Source organism: Camponotus floridanus, unplaced genomic scaffold, assembly GCF_003227725.1.
Source record: "Camponotus floridanus strain SB8 unplaced genomic scaffold, Cflo_v7.5 scaffold48, whole genome shotgun sequence".
Classification (NCBI taxonomy): Eukaryota; Metazoa; Arthropoda; class Insecta; order Hymenoptera; family Formicidae; genus Camponotus; species Camponotus floridanus.
In genome coordinates, this window is record NW_020229636.1 from 8021 (window position 1) to 25116 (window position 17096).

General features: G+C 30.8%; 2 protein-coding genes across 2 annotated transcripts; both read left to right on the forward strand.

Annotated features, from left to right (window-relative positions):
* The first annotated feature begins 2956 nt into the window (after positions 1-2956).
* LOC105259435 lies at positions 2957-7312 on the forward strand. Its single transcript, XM_011271358.3, has 4 exons — positions 2957-3132; positions 3582-3750; positions 4204-4417; positions 6609-7312. Exons 1-3 carry the CDS (start codon positions 3000-3002, stop codon positions 4403-4405), a joined length of 504 nt encoding a protein of 167 aa, XP_011269660.1. The 5' UTR covers positions 2957-2999; the 3' UTR covers positions 4406-4417; positions 6609-7312.
* An 843-nt stretch (positions 7313-8155) lies between these two features.
* LOC105259434 lies at positions 8156-10914 on the forward strand. The gene is made up of 4 exons (XM_011271354.3): positions 8156-8312; positions 9484-9613; positions 9914-10142; positions 10724-10914. Exons 2-4 carry the CDS (start codon positions 9532-9534, stop codon positions 10773-10775), a joined length of 363 nt encoding a protein of 120 aa, XP_011269656.1. The 5' UTR covers positions 8156-8312; positions 9484-9531; the 3' UTR covers positions 10776-10914.
* The last annotated feature ends 6182 nt before the right edge of the window (positions 10915-17096 follow it).

Here is a 17096-nt window from a genome sequence, read left to right on the forward strand (position 1 = left end):
TTGTAATGAATAAATTAATGTGGAATACATAAATATTTTATATTTTAATTTCATGTAATCGAGATGAGATAAGACACTCATGATTACTTTAAAAATGTGTCCACAAATATTATGTAACTTCAATAGCTGCACATTCGTCAAATTAATCCTATTACGTTAAATGAATCACAGCAGCTTGTTTTAATTTAATCTAACCTAACCAATTATATTATATGCTCCTCATTAAAATGTGTAAAACTGTACGTCACACATTTAATACGATTAATATACTACGTAATAAAATGTAATACACTAATGAAATAATTAAATATTATTTTTGAAAGCATGATAAAATCCAGGCAGTATACGCTTGTATTTACATTCGACATCCAAAGACACTGAAAGGTTAGGTTAGGTTAGATTAGATCGAAAAAATTTATCGTTTAACAGTTGGCAGCCCTACGAGATATGTTGTGCAGCACTGCGCGTATATAAAATAAATTTGAAATCGCTTCTAGCATAACCATCTTCACGCGATCGACTTTATTTGAATTGCACGGCATCGCATCGAATTATGATGCGGCGCCGATTTGTCCGAACGTAATTCGGGACATCGCGATACTGTATAAGCGTCGAATGAGCACGAATTGTCACGCAAATATGATAAATCAAATCTACTCACCGTTCATCGGCTGTTCCACAGGCCGCTCCACTCGCTCGCCTCGGGACGTCTCATTCCGATCTTGACCGCACACGATATCATCAACGCGAACGCGCGACACTTTATTCGGCACTCCCGATATTCGCTTGCATCCGATAATTATCATCAAGGGCGTGAATAACGCGACGCAACTTCGCTCCATCTTCGCGATGACGCCATCATTGAATATCGTCAAAAATCGCTGTCGCTCGTTTCCATCGACACACTATGAAAGTCGCGCGATCATCCTTGGATACTTTGGATGCTCGTTCACTCGCGATATTCGTTTAAAAACGGTTAAAAGACGCGAAAAATGCGGACGTACGACGATCCGTGTAACTGCGTATGACTCCGATCACGCGCCAACATGGCGGCCGTATGACGCGTTTGACGTAGCAGTGACGTAGCAGTGACGACGCAGCACGCGCCAACATGGCGGCCGAACCAGTGCGCATTCGTTTCTGCTCATGGCCATTCCTGCGCGCAACTTTGATTTCTAATATTGTCTACGGCTTTAATTAATAGCACATAATGATAAATATATAAAGATGGAATCAATTAATCATATTGGTCATATATGTAGACTTGCCCGAAGAAAGAGAGAAAAAATTGAGAGGTATTTAAATTTTTTTTTTTTAGTAAAGGATGGAAATGTTTATTCATAGGCTTGTTCTTCTTTTCCTCTTTTGTGCAATTTTGATTCAGTATATAACGTAGAAAATTCATAGTATATTGCATTTATTTTTATATATTCACAACTATAATATTCGCGCGATCATTTTTTGACATTTAATACTCGTGTACCTTGTTCTCGGTGTACACTTTTAAAAGAATAAAGAGAATTATATATAAATGTAAATAAATTGTCCGAAGAGAGAAAAAATTGAGGGATATTTTTAGGTTTTTAGTAAAGGTTGGAAATGTCATGATAGAAATGCAAAGAAAGAATATTTCATATGAAATTATTATGTTTAAAATAATAATTTTATATGAAATACAAAATTAAAAGTTACATTATAGAACCTGACCTTGTAAAAACGTAATAAAACAATCAAATAGCAGACAGAGAAAAGACTAATTGTAAAAGGTTTCATGACCCACTTTTATATATATATATATATTTATATATATATATTAAACAAGAGCAATGATCCATTTTTAAATTCCTGAGAGCGAACCGCTCTCTGTGGACAGAAATGTGAACTACGAAACCACGAATATTCTCAGAGGATAATATATAAGGTGCACAATTCTTGGTTCTGTTCCCTGCTAGGTGAACGAAATCTGGAGTGGCTTCTGCTAGGATGCGCTTCACTGCGCAATCGCGAGAACCTTTCATTACTGAGTTATGAATGGCGAAATAGCAATATCAAATATTATTTTTGAATTTTATAAATAATGTTTTCTAAAATTCTAAACAATATTTCATGCAAATAACTGTAATATAAAAATTATAATATAACCTTTTCTATATTTTATAATATATTTTCTTCTTTACATGTAATTATACAATTATAATAATAGTATTATAAAAAAAGAATAAAATAGAAAATAATGAAATTTCTCAATTTCAAAATTTCTCTTATCTTTTTTAATTTTATTAAATTTAATTTTTTTGTTGTTTTATAGCTCAAATTTAATTTTTATTTCTAAACAAATTTGATATAAGAAAATCATGTAAAAATACTCGATTGACATATAGAGAATTTCAAGATAGAACGATTTATAAGAAAATTTAATAAAAGCAAACTCGTATATGGGCAGTAATTCTATAATGACTAACAGAATAAATATAGAATAAATATAGAAAACTGTATTGATATATCAATTGATATTATAATTACAATTGATATATATATATATATATATATATATATATATTAATAAAATATATTAATAAAATATATCTTATATATATATTAATAAAAAAAAGAGATTAGTTTCTTCTTAGAATACTATGAAAAGCATATATATAACACAACTCTATAAGAGACTGGAGCTGCAATATTTTCAAATGTTTGATCAAAGTCAAACTCTCGCATTAATATCTCTATTAGTATAAAGATTCTATGTCGCATACACGTACATGTATGTTAGTCTCCGGCCTACTTCCGGCCGTCCCTGGAACGGAAGGTCGTCCACTTTATGAAGACCAATGACCATTTTTTAACGCATGGAAATAGTGATATTATGAAACTGTAGGTGACTTCCTTGAATTTTGACAGTGAAAGGATTTCCTATAAAAGCATATGGAATGAAAGAACAGCTTTGAATCGTTTTTAAGACGTTCGACAATTAAGAGTGGTACTTTCGTTTCACGATGAAAAAAAGTCTATTTTTAATAATAGTGCTTGGTGTATTTTTTCTGAAAGAATCTCTCGGCAAACCGATAGAAATGTTAACGAATTCTGATGTGCTAGATCCAATAACTGTGAACAATGTATCTGAAATTGGTTAGTGATTAAAATTTAATTGACAATATTATTCAAGATTTTTTACAATAAGCAGAGTATTTAAATATAATTAATTTACTGAAAATATACTATAATAGTATATTATAAATTATAATAATAAGATTATTTAATTTGTAATGGAGAGATTTCTTTTATATCTTTATATAATGATTATAAATTTATAGTAACACGGAAATGTTTCTTTTTTTAAAAAGAAATTTTATATTTAAAAAATTATTTTAATTATGAAGACAATACACAAATTTATTTAATTTTTCTATGTGATATTTATATAAACTGTAAGGTATGTACATAACGATAAATTTTTGTTAAACAATAATATTTTATTTTTTTAGTTGAAAAAGTTGTGTAATATTAATGATTTTGTTCTGACACTCAGATATTATTTAAATATTAATATAAATAACAAACTATTACATGTTATCTAGTTGCTACGAGAGAACAGAGATCTCCACAATTTGGTTTGTTAAACAATTATGGTGACTATTCTGATTACGATGACAATGTACGTTATTTTCCTTTCGGAAATAAGCGAAAGTTGCATAAACCATATCATCATAGGCCTCATGGATGTCGCCGTTTCGGCTGCGATGGAGGGTATATAAATATTATCGTTTAATAATCACATTTATAATTGTTACTCGTAATTAATACTATAATTATATTTTTTGTCAGTAATTTTTGTAAAAAATAATTACTACAAATTACATACAAATTAAAAATAATTACAAGATATATGTTTTGTTTAAAGTATCTAATTTTATATTTTAGAGAGAGAGAGTTATTTAAACATTTCATGATTTCTTAAAAGCTAATTAATACATCATACATATAATACTTTTTTCAATAAAATTCTACATTATAGATGTTACTTTTGAGAACAATATTTGATTTATATTTTATAGAATATATATCAAGTTGAAACAGCAATAATGAATTCTTTAAATATGATGAGAATTAAATTAACATCTTTACAATTTTCCACAAATGTTTATAATTGAATAATGCAAGAAAAATAATCGTTTGCATCCTACTTTCTGATTCACGCAGATGGCAGCCGAACTATGGTAACCATCATCATACCGGACAAGGAGCATCTTTCGCTTCAGCATCAGCTGGATCTATAAGTGGAGGTGGTCCTTATGGCGGAGGACAGAGCGGGGCTAATGCACAGAGTGCGAGTTTTAACATCGGGCCTTTCTCAGCTTCGTTTAGCGCTGCTCAATCCTCTTCGGGATACAACGGATTTTAAATTTTTGAAAAAGTAAGTATATCTTCGATTATAGAAGTCTTCATCTTAATATACCAAAATATATGTATTTAATTATAAATCCAAATAAATTAATTAAAAATCTACTATATTTATATATGTATAAATATCCTATTAGTATTCAGTATCAATATTTTATGTATTGCATTATACATAAGTAAAGAATTAAATATGTTAATTAAGTAGGATTTCATTTGCGTCTCATCGTGCAACTACATTAATAATCTTTCTTGTCCACAATTAGTTAATCAATTCATATTTCTAGTGTATTACGCTCGTATTATATACAAAAAAAAGAATTATTTTTTATTAGCATATTACATTTATATTATATACTAGAAAAGAATTATATTTTAAAAGACAGAAGAAATTTTTATAAAAAATAACTAATTATTCCATTACAAAAATTTTCGCTATAATTATCAAGATTTTATATCTTGTGTGTGAAACCATTATCTCTCTCTTGCATATCTTTAAAATTATACAATTTATTATTACGAGAACATATGTTAGCTTCTCGTTCAATGACTCTATATCATAGACAGAATAACGGAGATATATTCTCTCTTAATTTTGCATCTTTCGCTTTTTCTGAGAGGGAGCAAAGTCCAAGGATGTGGCCGCATCACTCGTAATATCTGCAAGATTGCGAGGCTGCGCCCGCCTACGAAATTGCGTCAAGCTCGTCTCGGACGAAGGTCAATGAACTCTGGAGCACGGCGGTCGAACTCCGGGAATCCGCGATTCGCATTATATTGCCGCGATCTTGATGCACCCCTAACGACCCGTGCCGCGTTGTTGACCGATCACGAATGAAACATCTGCTCGGCGGGCCTCGAAAAACGCAACAATCCTCGTCGGAGAGTACGGGCGTATTTCACTTTCGGGGTGTATATGCGGCGATTATACGCGCGCGAGCGAGCGAGTTACATGTCGCGTGTTATACATATGCCTGTATGCGTGTGTATGTGCGTTGTATGGGACCTGTCCGGAAAGGCTCCGCGAATGTGAGCTGACGCGGCGTTTGCGTATTGTGCCATTGAAGCATGGCCCTTTCGGGGTACGTGTGAAAAAGAATGAACAAAGGGGAAATGAATCTTCTTGGTTCTCAGGCGATCGGCAGACGGCCAGACAGACGGATTAACTCGTTTTAAAGGGACGCAACCAGACGCCATATTGTTGTTTTGAGGCCCATACGTATAAGACTCTCTCCTCTCGGACGGCGCGTCCGGCGAACCGGTCCGCGTTTTCATCTCTCGAGAGATGCACCTACACGCGAATCGGAGTGTCGATTATGCACACACTTGCGACGCTTGGACATGCAGTAAATGGCCATTGTTCCTTCGAGGGGAGTCAGATAGCCCCAGGACCCGAGTCGCGAGCGAATTTAAATCAGGTCGTCCCGGATTGACGACGTAGAAAATAATCATGGAGAATGATCCCGATTTTGAATTTTAAGTCTGACGATGCATAAATTTTACACATAAAAGTTATTTTCTTACAAAGGGATTTTTTTTAATTTTGAGATATATCTCTAGAGTTATGCTAAATGGTTTTTGTACAATTGTGGTTGCGATACATTTCTGGACTTTATGTTCAGACTTACGCTTACAAATCTATGTCTATTTAATGTTATGTCTATTTAATATTTTTGCATCGCTGTAAACGTTTTATTATGTTGCGGTGTAATCGAGACACAAGAAAAAAATAATATATCCGCTTTTGTCATTTTCAATTTAATTCTAAACATATGTAATCTATGATTGGTATGCCAACGCGACCTTCTCTACGCAATCATTAAATGTAGTTAGCGGATTGTCAGATGTGCTTCTTTTCATTCAAGATGATTCAGCTATCTCCCTGTTAAAAATAAAATCTGCCTTTTTTGCATGATACATTCTTCCTCTTTACATAATACCATTGTCTTTACAATTCTTTTTCTTTCTGAATAAAAATCAATTGATCTATTGTTTTCACTACTTTACATTTAAATTTAATAATTGATAGAAAATCTGAATTTCGTTCAAAATTATATATATTTATTCTATTATATTTTTTCGTATGTTTATAATTTTCGTACATTTATATATTTGTACAAAAGACTGGAATATAAATATGAAATTAGTGGAAAGAAAACACAAAAATATAAAATATATTTTAAATAATTATTTTTTGTCTTTCGCAGACACTAGGAACTGGCCCCGAAGCATCCCTAATATATTTCGTCGCCATCGTTTCTCAGCCATTATTGTGGGCCTATTGTTTACAAACATTCTACGTCACTAGGAACAAGTAAATAAGCTTAACCACGGGCGCGAGACCACCCCCTTGCCTCCTGAGATTTCCTGAGAGAGCAAGTTTCCTTTGTCCGCATGCCAACTACCAGATGTTCTCCAAAATAAAACTGACAAAAATATCGCGATGTAGCGCCGCGATTCGCACACCAACAAGCGAGACGTAGGACAAACCCGATACAAGAAGGGCAAGGATGGAGGAATTGGAAGATGACATAGGGGGGAGAAGACGCCGGGTCGCGAGACGAAGGGTCTTTAGATAAACGGCACAAAGGATAAGAAAGCCAAAGGGAGGAGGAAGACCCTGTAAAAGAGCGAGGACCTGAAATCAAGATCCGAAAAGTCCCGTGCAATGACCGGACGAACAGCATGCATCCTTCGCCGGTGCAGCATCCTCCGCTTTAGGATACTCTCTCCTCTTGTCTTCGCTCTCTTTTCTCAGACAGCCCTATCGAGAACGAATGCGCGAATCTTCAACGAAACGCAAATTATTTATTTATTATTTTATGAAAAATAAAAAATGAAAATTAAACGATTGATATTATGTTTAATGTGTTTATTTAAAATTTTCTTTATATTTTACTTAGAACCATTTGTGTAAATCGCTTACAGAAAAACAATTATAACAAATATATCAGTACGTAAATTGATTATCTATATAAAACAAATATCGTTGCAGTTGTATTTCATATCCGTCATAAGTTTACATATATGTATAAATTAATTAATTTTGTAAATTGTCTCTTTTATATTTCTTCATGATAATCTCAATAAAAATAGTAGAAAATGTGGCAGTCAGAAAAGAGATTAAACATTCAGAATATCATGTTTGTTCATTAATTATTCATGTTAATAATATTTATGGAGCAAAATGCTCCATTATTTTAATAAATTACTGATTAAATTATGCCTTATATGATTATTTAGAATCATACAAAAACTTGTTTGACTTCATCTTTTTTCTAAAAAGAATGAAATGTTTGAAAGTATTGATAGCCCAGAATCAATAATTTAATTTTATCATCATCTCATTAATATAAAATCTACTTAGAAATGAATAATTATTTATATTTCAATTTCTTTGTGTATAAAAAAAGTTATCTTCTTGAAGGATCATCGGGCGATCCTTAGACAATTCTATATCATAGCAATGTCTACTCTAAAGGAATAACATCTACGATACTTGAGATGCGTCAAAGAGAGAGAAGCTCGTTAAAGGTCCATCCTGTCGTTAACCATTATTTAGCCGCTCCTGGGCACCTACGGCCCTGCCAGCCGGTAAACCAGTCCCTCCGTCTGTGTAAAAAGAGAAAGAGTACAAGAATTGCACGACTAAAACGAGAGAAAATCAAAGGGGAGAGAAAGAGAAAGATGGGGAGAATCGAGAGGAAAAAATGAAATAGAAAGTGGTCCGGCCGGTGCAACAAACTACAGTACATGACTCTTTTAAAGCGCCTTCTCCTCGTGGTACCCGTGTTCCTGTTCTCCACGTACTATAGCAAACCCGCGATGTTTTCTTGAAGGCTCCCGCGTCATTGTGCTCGCATTTCTCGTGCGGTTGTCGACTCGGAAAGTATCCTCAACTTATATCGCCGGTAAGTCGTCATGTACGTACTGCTAAGTACTAAGTGTAAGTCCCTGAGGTCCCATTGGGGATACAAATAAGTGAACTTTAGTATAAAGGGATCTCGTTTTCTATCGTTTTACGAGGTCGCAAGTAAGAACGTTACGCGATAAACAGTGATAAGAATCAATCAATTGTAGTGCTAAAGTCGATACGATTTATTTTTTTCGAGATCGATATGAGACTTAATAGATTCCTTCGCTCAGCCTTCTTAAATCGATATCACGACCGAGGTGTAAAATTAAATCGGAAATAATATAAATTCAATTATTATAATTGTGTTCGCTTGATATTTACAAAGAATTCGAAACAGTATACAAAAAGGCTTTACAAATATTATAAATCTTAACGAATGTTATTTAACTTATTCTATAATATCTTTATCTTTTCACGTCTTCATTATTTGTATGTGATCGCGTGAATATGATCTCGATACAATTACTCTTTTTTAATAATCGATGGAAAGACTAGGAAAAGAATATATTATACATCACATTATTTAATTTATTATCTTAAAGATACACATTTTGCATATAAATCTTTTTAAATTCAATTAAAATTAATTGCTGAAATTTTATATAAATCTTTTTAAATTCAATTAAAATTAATTGCTGAAACTTTTCATAAAATATTCTTAGCGAATATTTTTTTAAGAAATATTGATTTTTCTAAATTCTTTTCGTAAGAGATATTTGAACATCACATCCATGTATAAAATGTGTATATTTTGTTCAAGTCAACTTGACCATCCGGTTGCGATAACACTATCGAATTGCATAATCTTGTTGCTTTTACGTAAGATTCTACCAACTCTGATCACTCTGGAAAGTGATTGAATTAGTAATTCTTCGAACTCGTGTTCTTACGGATAGTGATTGCGGAATCGTCGAAGGTCTTTTTAACGCTTCTGTCTAAAGTCAATGGATGCTAAGAATTTCTCATTGCGTAGGCGTAGATACACAAAGAATTATATTAATTAAAAATACTTTTAGTCTAATGTTATTCTATTAGTCTAATTATTAACATATTGATAATAATTTTGTCCATCATTAATAATATGAATGACAACATATTGAAATAATATTTTTATTTTATGTCTTATGTATCTTGTATGTTATTGTTTCTGTTTGTTTACTTTTCAGGATAACAAAAATTTCGATCTTTGGACATATTAAAATTTCCGTCGCAAAATGAAAAAAATTTTAGCCTTCTTGGTACTTAGTTCAATCTGTGTCATAATCAATGCTCAGGAAACAGCATCTAATGAAAAACGTAAGTTTAAAGAAAATGTATTAACTTTACGATTCTTAAAGATTTTTGTTATATCCTTTTATACGTGGATACATATATATATATGAAATATAAAATTATATAAAATGCAAATAATTGAGTCTCTAATAAAATTTACTTTGCCTTCGAAAAAACTGTATGTAATTATTTTAGAATTTATCTGTTTTTCTCATTTTTATCAAAAAAAGATTTATTTGAAATTTTTTAAAATTCAAATATATTAAATTGTACTTTCTTTCAGAGTTTTTTACATTACTTTTAACTTTCTCCATATTTATGCAGCATTTTTCGGCCAGACATTTGATGAAATTGTTGTATCTTCGGACTTAAATGTCAGAAGGAAATCAAAAGAAAATCGTCAGGGCAAAAGATTATTGTCGAACGTGCCATCAGGAACCACTGGCCCACCGGAAAAACCGACCGCAATTGCATCCAGACTCGTTTCTACTGATGGAAGCCGTATAACGCTAGAAAAAAGGGAGAAACGTGGCACTGTTACAGCGCGAAGGAGGTAAATTAATAGAATAAAAGTAATTTCCTTTTTTGAAAAAAGTAATTTATCGATAAAATCTATTTGTATTAATTAGTCTATATATCTGATGCAAAAGATATCAAAGTATTAATGATGATTAAATTATAATTTAAATTATATTAATGTATATATATATATATATATGTGATTACAACTTTCAAAACAAAACTAAAAAGCTTTAATTAAAGACCAACTATCGATATATAATATTTCCAACATTGCTAAATTCTCAGCGAATTCATTTGATTATTGTTTATTTGATAGTTAACATTTATGGTAAAAATAAAATTTGTCAGCGTTTAATTATTGATAACATAAAAAAATATTAATATAGATAAATGCAAAATTCTCTTAAAATAAAATCTGAATTATATACGTACACCAAGATTGGATAGAAATATGTTTTATGCGATTAAAAACAATTATATAGGAACAGAATTAATTAAAATTTATACTTTCAGTACACGTTTATATTATTGAGGCTTTTTACAATTACATTTAATATTAATTATATGTAAGAATGTATGGATTTTCTCTCTTTCTACTTATGTATATTTCAGGTATCTGGATTTGGGCGTCGCGGGATACTTGCTGAAATCTAGGAAACGGTGAAAATTTTACTCTGAGGACAACCGCACGGCCCTCTACACCCTCATCTGTGATCACACCTCTTTCGACGAATTTTTAGGCCACGATTCATGTAACAAAAAAAAACAATAAAATTTTTCTGTGTCATAACACTTCCAGCATCCTCACTTTGCACAATATATTTCTCTTTCTTCCTGAAAACTCTAAAATTTGAATGACCATAAAAAGAAGAAGCGGGCCGAGGCTTGAAAGAATATATTTCTATCTAAAAAAAAGCATAACATATTTATATAAATTATAAACATAATCTTATGTTTCTTTGAGTTGCTAAACATTATATTTTATATCTAAAATCATAGAAAAGTATATGTACAAAATTTGTATTAAAGAAATCAAAATAATTTTCTTTTTAATTAGTGCAGTTAATGTTTTACTCTACTTATTTAATTATTTATAGTTTATACTTATAATTTGCTTTTATTAAAAATTAAGAAAATATTTTTAAATTAAGTACTTAAATTAAGTACTAATAATGCTAAATCTAACATGGCAAAATCAATAAGACAGATAAAATAAAGATGGTTAATTGTTACAGATAAAAATGTTATCATATTTAACAACTTAAAAAGCATAATTTACATTACAAATTGTTTAGGCAAAAATTGTTTTATCATAAAATACTTGAATTGAAAGATTAATAATTTTTTATTTTAATGCAATCAAAAGTCAAAATAGTACAGCTTTTTATTATTAATAGAATATAAGTTCTTTAAAGTAAAATAAAGCAATAAATTTTCGCGAGATGCCAAAGAATATGTCTTTTTACACGCTTTTACATGACGGTACGTCATCATGGTCCCACAATGCGACCGCCGCAATGGCCGGCCAATTATCAAGCATTCCGCGTTCGTATGTGAGCCGAAAAAAAAATCGGTTGCTTGAAATATGGCAACCCGCATTCAAAAGGTAGCCGCTATCACAATTGTTATGCGGCGATACATTGCGTGCATTACACTATGCTATGCATCCACGGCACGTGATCCGCACATCCAAAACATTTTAGCCCTTTACATGTTTAACTACTCATCTTCAGACTCATCTTTGATATTCTCTTTAATTGAAATAATCAGTTACTTGTGTTCAATTTTAATGTTGAAGATAGAAATTAATTGAAGATAGGAAAGCAAAGATCGTAACGACACGTGTCATCTGTTATTTCGCAGATTCTTGATTTTATAAACTTTTTATTCGATCCTAAACTTTTATAGATCCTGATACGCCTTGAATCACAGTTGCTTGCTTCCATCGATTATTAATCCTTTTACAAATTTTTAGTTTGCAGATTTTTAGATTCATGTTTTCTCAAGTGTTTTTAATTTAATTATTTCTTGAATTAATATACTTTATAATTCTTCCCTTCACAAACACGTGTATTATAATGTCTATATTCCATTATTAACCGAACGCAATTTTCACATCACCTTTAATAAGCATGAACAGTAATGATGCAAAATGAGTGGTTGCATGCATTTATCTTCTTTAACAAATGAAATTGTATTTCGTATTCACAGTTTTTCTTAGTACACATAATGCAAAAAAAATCATGACTTTTCTTCGAATCGAATGCGTGCCGGAAGACCTTTAGATTTTGATTTACAGCTAAATTGCAAAAGATCGATTATTTGTTTTTATTATTACGTAGGGAGGAAAATCTCCGAGTATTAAATCGTCATATATCTTATGGTGATTTCATAGAAAGACTGACGCATTTGTTCATTCGTCATACTTTTGCTTTGACGTTACGATACGCAAGCAAATATACAAGCGATGCATGCGATATTGATTTAAAACTACAGGATTAAGAATACATATTATTCTTTTTCTTAGTCTTGTAAATATTTATCTAACTGAAAATAAGACATTTTTTAATGGAGAAAATAAATTACCACAAATGCCATTTCAATAAAATTTAATTTCTATTAAACAGAATATATTTTTTTAACATTAGATAAAAATATATATGTAATTAACTTTATTCCACAACAAAGTTCTGCCATTATTAAATTATATGAAAATATGTCACAGCATTACATTTAGTCACAATATAAAAATAATATTGATATTCATTAGTTATATTCATTATTTACATAGTTTATCACTTTTTGTACATATATTTTTTGTACAATATTTTAATGATTTATATAAATATTTCAATATATTTTTATTTTATAGTACAATAACTTAAAGAATAGGAACAATATTAACAGTTGCACATTATATAAAAAGATTATTTATAGAGACAATGAAGTAAATAATTTCTTAAGTTGAATTTTTATATTAAAAATTTTTAAAGTCGATATGATCTCCATCTCACGGATCGATCCAGGGCGGAAGTAGCATCCCACAAGGTGAATACAAATCCAGTCGATCAATTTCCTCAGGCAATAAAGAGAATGGACCGCGCAGATGTTTCTTCAGTCTTTTCGCATTTGCATCGGATCTCTATCGCGATGCAGGATTCGTAGCGCTCGTCTTGTGTATGTGTATATCGCTAGCACGTATGTACGCGGACATTTATGTCGGCAGACGATGGTACACCTGCGACTATTTTATGTCTTCCTTGGAAAAGCTGAACTCTAAATCCAAAACGGGTATCCGTCGTTGATTCGCTGACTGCTGATTAGTAGTATCAGTGGCGCAGCTAGAAGGCTGATTACGCTTATCAAATTTTACGAAATTGTAAAAATCTCAAGCATCAAAATTTAACAATTTTATTTATAATTTATCGTAATTTCTTTTATTTCCTAATGATTGTTTCATTAATTTAGAAAATTAGTATTTTTTAGGATTATTCATAGCAACGTAAGATTGCTAAAAATTTACAGAAACACATATACATATAATTAAATATTATATGGAATATTATAACTTATATCTGTGAATATGGTATAGATATAAATAATTTTTGAATAAGTTCATAAAAATTATGATCACTTTTATTATTTTTACTAAATTTCCCGATTTTTTTCTCCGCGTTTCATCCTGCCTACGCTACTGAACGGAATATACGTCTAAGACACAATACGATACTATGCCGTGATACAAACACGTGAATCTCTCCTCCGTTTTATTTTGAAAATTTGCAAAATGAACGCAATCCGCAGGCGAAATGTTACGCGGTCTTTCAACTCGTTGTGCTTACCGGACTTACCGGATTACACTTCGTGATTTGCTTCTAAATAAGGTCGTGGGTATCGTTAGTTGTCTGTATATGTACAGGATATGCCTCAAGTTGATGTTTTATGAAAAATGGGTTTATTTATAAATAAACAATATATATACATTTATATAAAATTTAAAAAAATATATATCTTTATATTTAAAAATATACAGCTTATGTACTATTTAAAAGTATTTATCTATATATAATTATATTCCATTAAATTATTATATTTTATGCAAATGCTAATACGTTAAATAGAATAAAAAAAATTCTTAGAAAGTGTCAAGGTTATCATTAAATCAAAGATATGAATTCAAAGAAACCTTCTTGTTAATCGTGAAGATATTCTTAATCTTTTTACTTCGGAATTGACGCACGACAGATTCGCACGTATCGCTTAGTAGATTTGACATGCGTCAAGAATTAATCAGCATCATTTACCAATCGATTGGTCTTCTCGAGTCTCACAATCAGTTAAGCTAGACTATCTACTGGAATATGTAGTACGACCCCAACATGTGTGTCTCACGTTCCTGTCCGCTTGTCGCACGTGAACCGATCGACGTTGCACGCAGCACGTGTAATTCGACATCGGCTAATTTTAATTCAGCCTATGCGATGGTACCAAATGAGATTCCGTCGGCAAGCCTGTTGGCGTAGACATTCGCGAAAACGGGAGTCGTATGTAACGCAAAATCCTGGGAATCTCTCGGCATTTGATTCTGCAACGAATAGGAGATTCCGTCTCGGCTTCGTATACGAGATATGAATTTATTATTTGGACAGAAAATAAATAAATAGTTTACAAAAGTTCCTGATATAAAAAAGTCTGAATCCTGAACACATGCTCCAGCAAAGAAGAAAATTGTATACGATAGGAAAAGTAAAATTATATTGAAATTGTCAATGTGATTGATGGTATTGAATGCAAAATAAATAAATGAGTATAAAATCGTCGAAAATCTTTCATAATATTCCATAAAGTTGACTAAATTATTTTTATAATTAGCTTTAATAGAAAATATAATATATAATAACTTAGACAATTGTATGTAATTGTAATGATAATATTTTAACAACAGAATATAATATTATATTTTGTAGACAATTAAATTTACATGTCAACAAACTCATAAATTACGTCTCATATACCTTAAGAATTTTAAGAGAGTTTGAGATGGATATTGTGATTCTCTGTGACATTAGATTGCTTTCTGTCTTCGTCCAGGAACTTTATTCGCAAATCTGCATCAGATATATTGTAGGATCATTCAATTAATTTTTTATCGTTTTAGATCCCTAGACAGATCATATGTTATTTTAAGTAACATATTAATTAATTTAATCAAAATTTTCCATCAAAAATTCAAATTTTGGATAAAATTGGATTGAATCAGTGAAATAAGAAAATTCTTCTTAAATGGTTATAAATGTTAATATTAAACACAACGATACACACATTTTTTCGCATAGAAACATCTCCGCAAATATATAACTCTCTCTATATATCAAATATATAATAATACTCTAATATCAAGTATATAATAATAAAATTATATACTTGAAGAGTTAAATTACTATTTGTTGCTATCTCTATCAATTAGATAGTTTATCAATTATTGCGCCTATATACCGTTATAGAGGATGTTGCATACGCACATGCCATGATTCCGTGTTGTATCATGAATCAACTCTAAAACGCACCGCTTTTCAAGTCACGCATATCGTATTTTCGAGCGTGACCAGATAGATCAAAAAGCAGCGTGTCTGATGGAAGAAAGAACGATAGATATCGCGGTTGATATCGCAAAATTCGTACTCTGTCCGGAATATTTTTATGCGCCTTTCTTCTCGGAAAGCATCCAAATTAATTTTCGTAGCAATGCGCTCTTCTCTATAGATTCGCATAATTAAAATACGAGATTTTTCTACTTTAAAATCCTCAATTGCCGAATTAATTCGCGAATTTCCAGAAAAAAAGATCTTAAATTCTTGATCCTCGTTGAATTACATGTTATTTTGATAAACTTTAATTTTAGTTTTAATTTTATAAATATGCAGAATAATTATTGAATATTTAATTTAGATTCGCATTATTATGATATGATAAAAAATATTTAAATATTTTCTATTGCAAAGATCTTCTAGTATTTGAAAATTGAAATTTCGAATATTATCGAAGATTATGTGTTATAGAAATTTTTTAAAATAAAATATTAATTTTTCATAAGAAAGGAACCAACAAATTACAATTTGTAAAAATATTACGTTTCTTTCATTTTAATTATGTTAATTTTAATTATATTTTAATTTTATTTATAGGATATATATATAGCTTATAAGCTTTATATATATATATATATATATATATATATATATATATATATATATATAGAATAAAGCTTCTTTCACATCGCAGATTATTTTCTTGACAGCTGGACAAATAGCTTCAAGATAATCCATGATGTATAGAACGCTGTGTCAATCGTACATAGGTAATGACACGCGTTTGACGTAACTTCCTATACGATGTGTGTGATCCCTTAATATTAATATTATGTCATTTATACATGTTCGAACATCGACGGGTGCGACTGGTCAGAGGCAACAATAATTCTTAAGGAACGATCAGAGAATCCATAAGAGCCCAATGATCGTGGCCGGAATCGTAAAACACGCTGTCTAGTTGGATCCGTTGACTGATGTCAGTGTTCTTTCTACCACTCCGTCATCTTCAAAGGTAGCGATGAGGGGCAGAATTATACAGACTACTGGACTCTTCATATATCTCTCTATCTCTATTCATATTTTATGTTTGTGACAGATGCAACCGAGCATTCTGCAATTTTTTCGGATGCATCAGTGTGACTTCCTTGCAGTTGCGCTTCATCATGTACAGTTATTTTGATTCGAATTTAAAAGAATATCCGAATTTTATTATTATTTTGTATTTTTTTCTTTATGCTATGTTATACATAACGTTCCAATTTTTATATTATAAACTTTTTCTCTTGAGTTTCATCAGTTTATACTTTTACATAAGTTTAGAGTAAATAGAATTTATTATAATTTAGAATTATAATATTATTTCTACTTATGTCATATTTGTATTATAATATAGG

Excerpts from the sequence above, each read along its gene's own strand:
- LOC105259435 (XM_011271358.3), top strand. The coding sequence starts at position 3,000 with ATGAAAAAAAGTCTATTTTTAATAATAGTGCTTGGTGTATTTTTTCTG. Across the intron at positions 3,133-3,581 it reads GAACAATGTATCTGAAATTG|TTGCTACGAGAGAACAGAGA; the intron begins GTTAGTGATTAA and ends CATGTTATCTAG. Across the intron at positions 3,751-4,203 it reads CGTTTCGGCTGCGATGGAGG|ATGGCAGCCGAACTATGGTA; the intron begins GTATATAAATAT and ends TGATTCACGCAG.
- LOC105259434 (XM_011271354.3), top strand. The coding sequence starts at position 9,532 with ATGAAAAAAATTTTAGCCTTCTTGGTACTTAGTTCAATCTGTGTCATA. Across the intron at positions 9,614-9,913 it reads AACAGCATCTAATGAAAAAC|CATTTTTCGGCCAGACATTT; the intron begins GTAAGTTTAAAG and ends ATATTTATGCAG. Across the intron at positions 10,143-10,723 it reads ACTGTTACAGCGCGAAGGAG|GTATCTGGATTTGGGCGTCG; the intron begins GTAAATTAATAG and ends TGTATATTTCAG.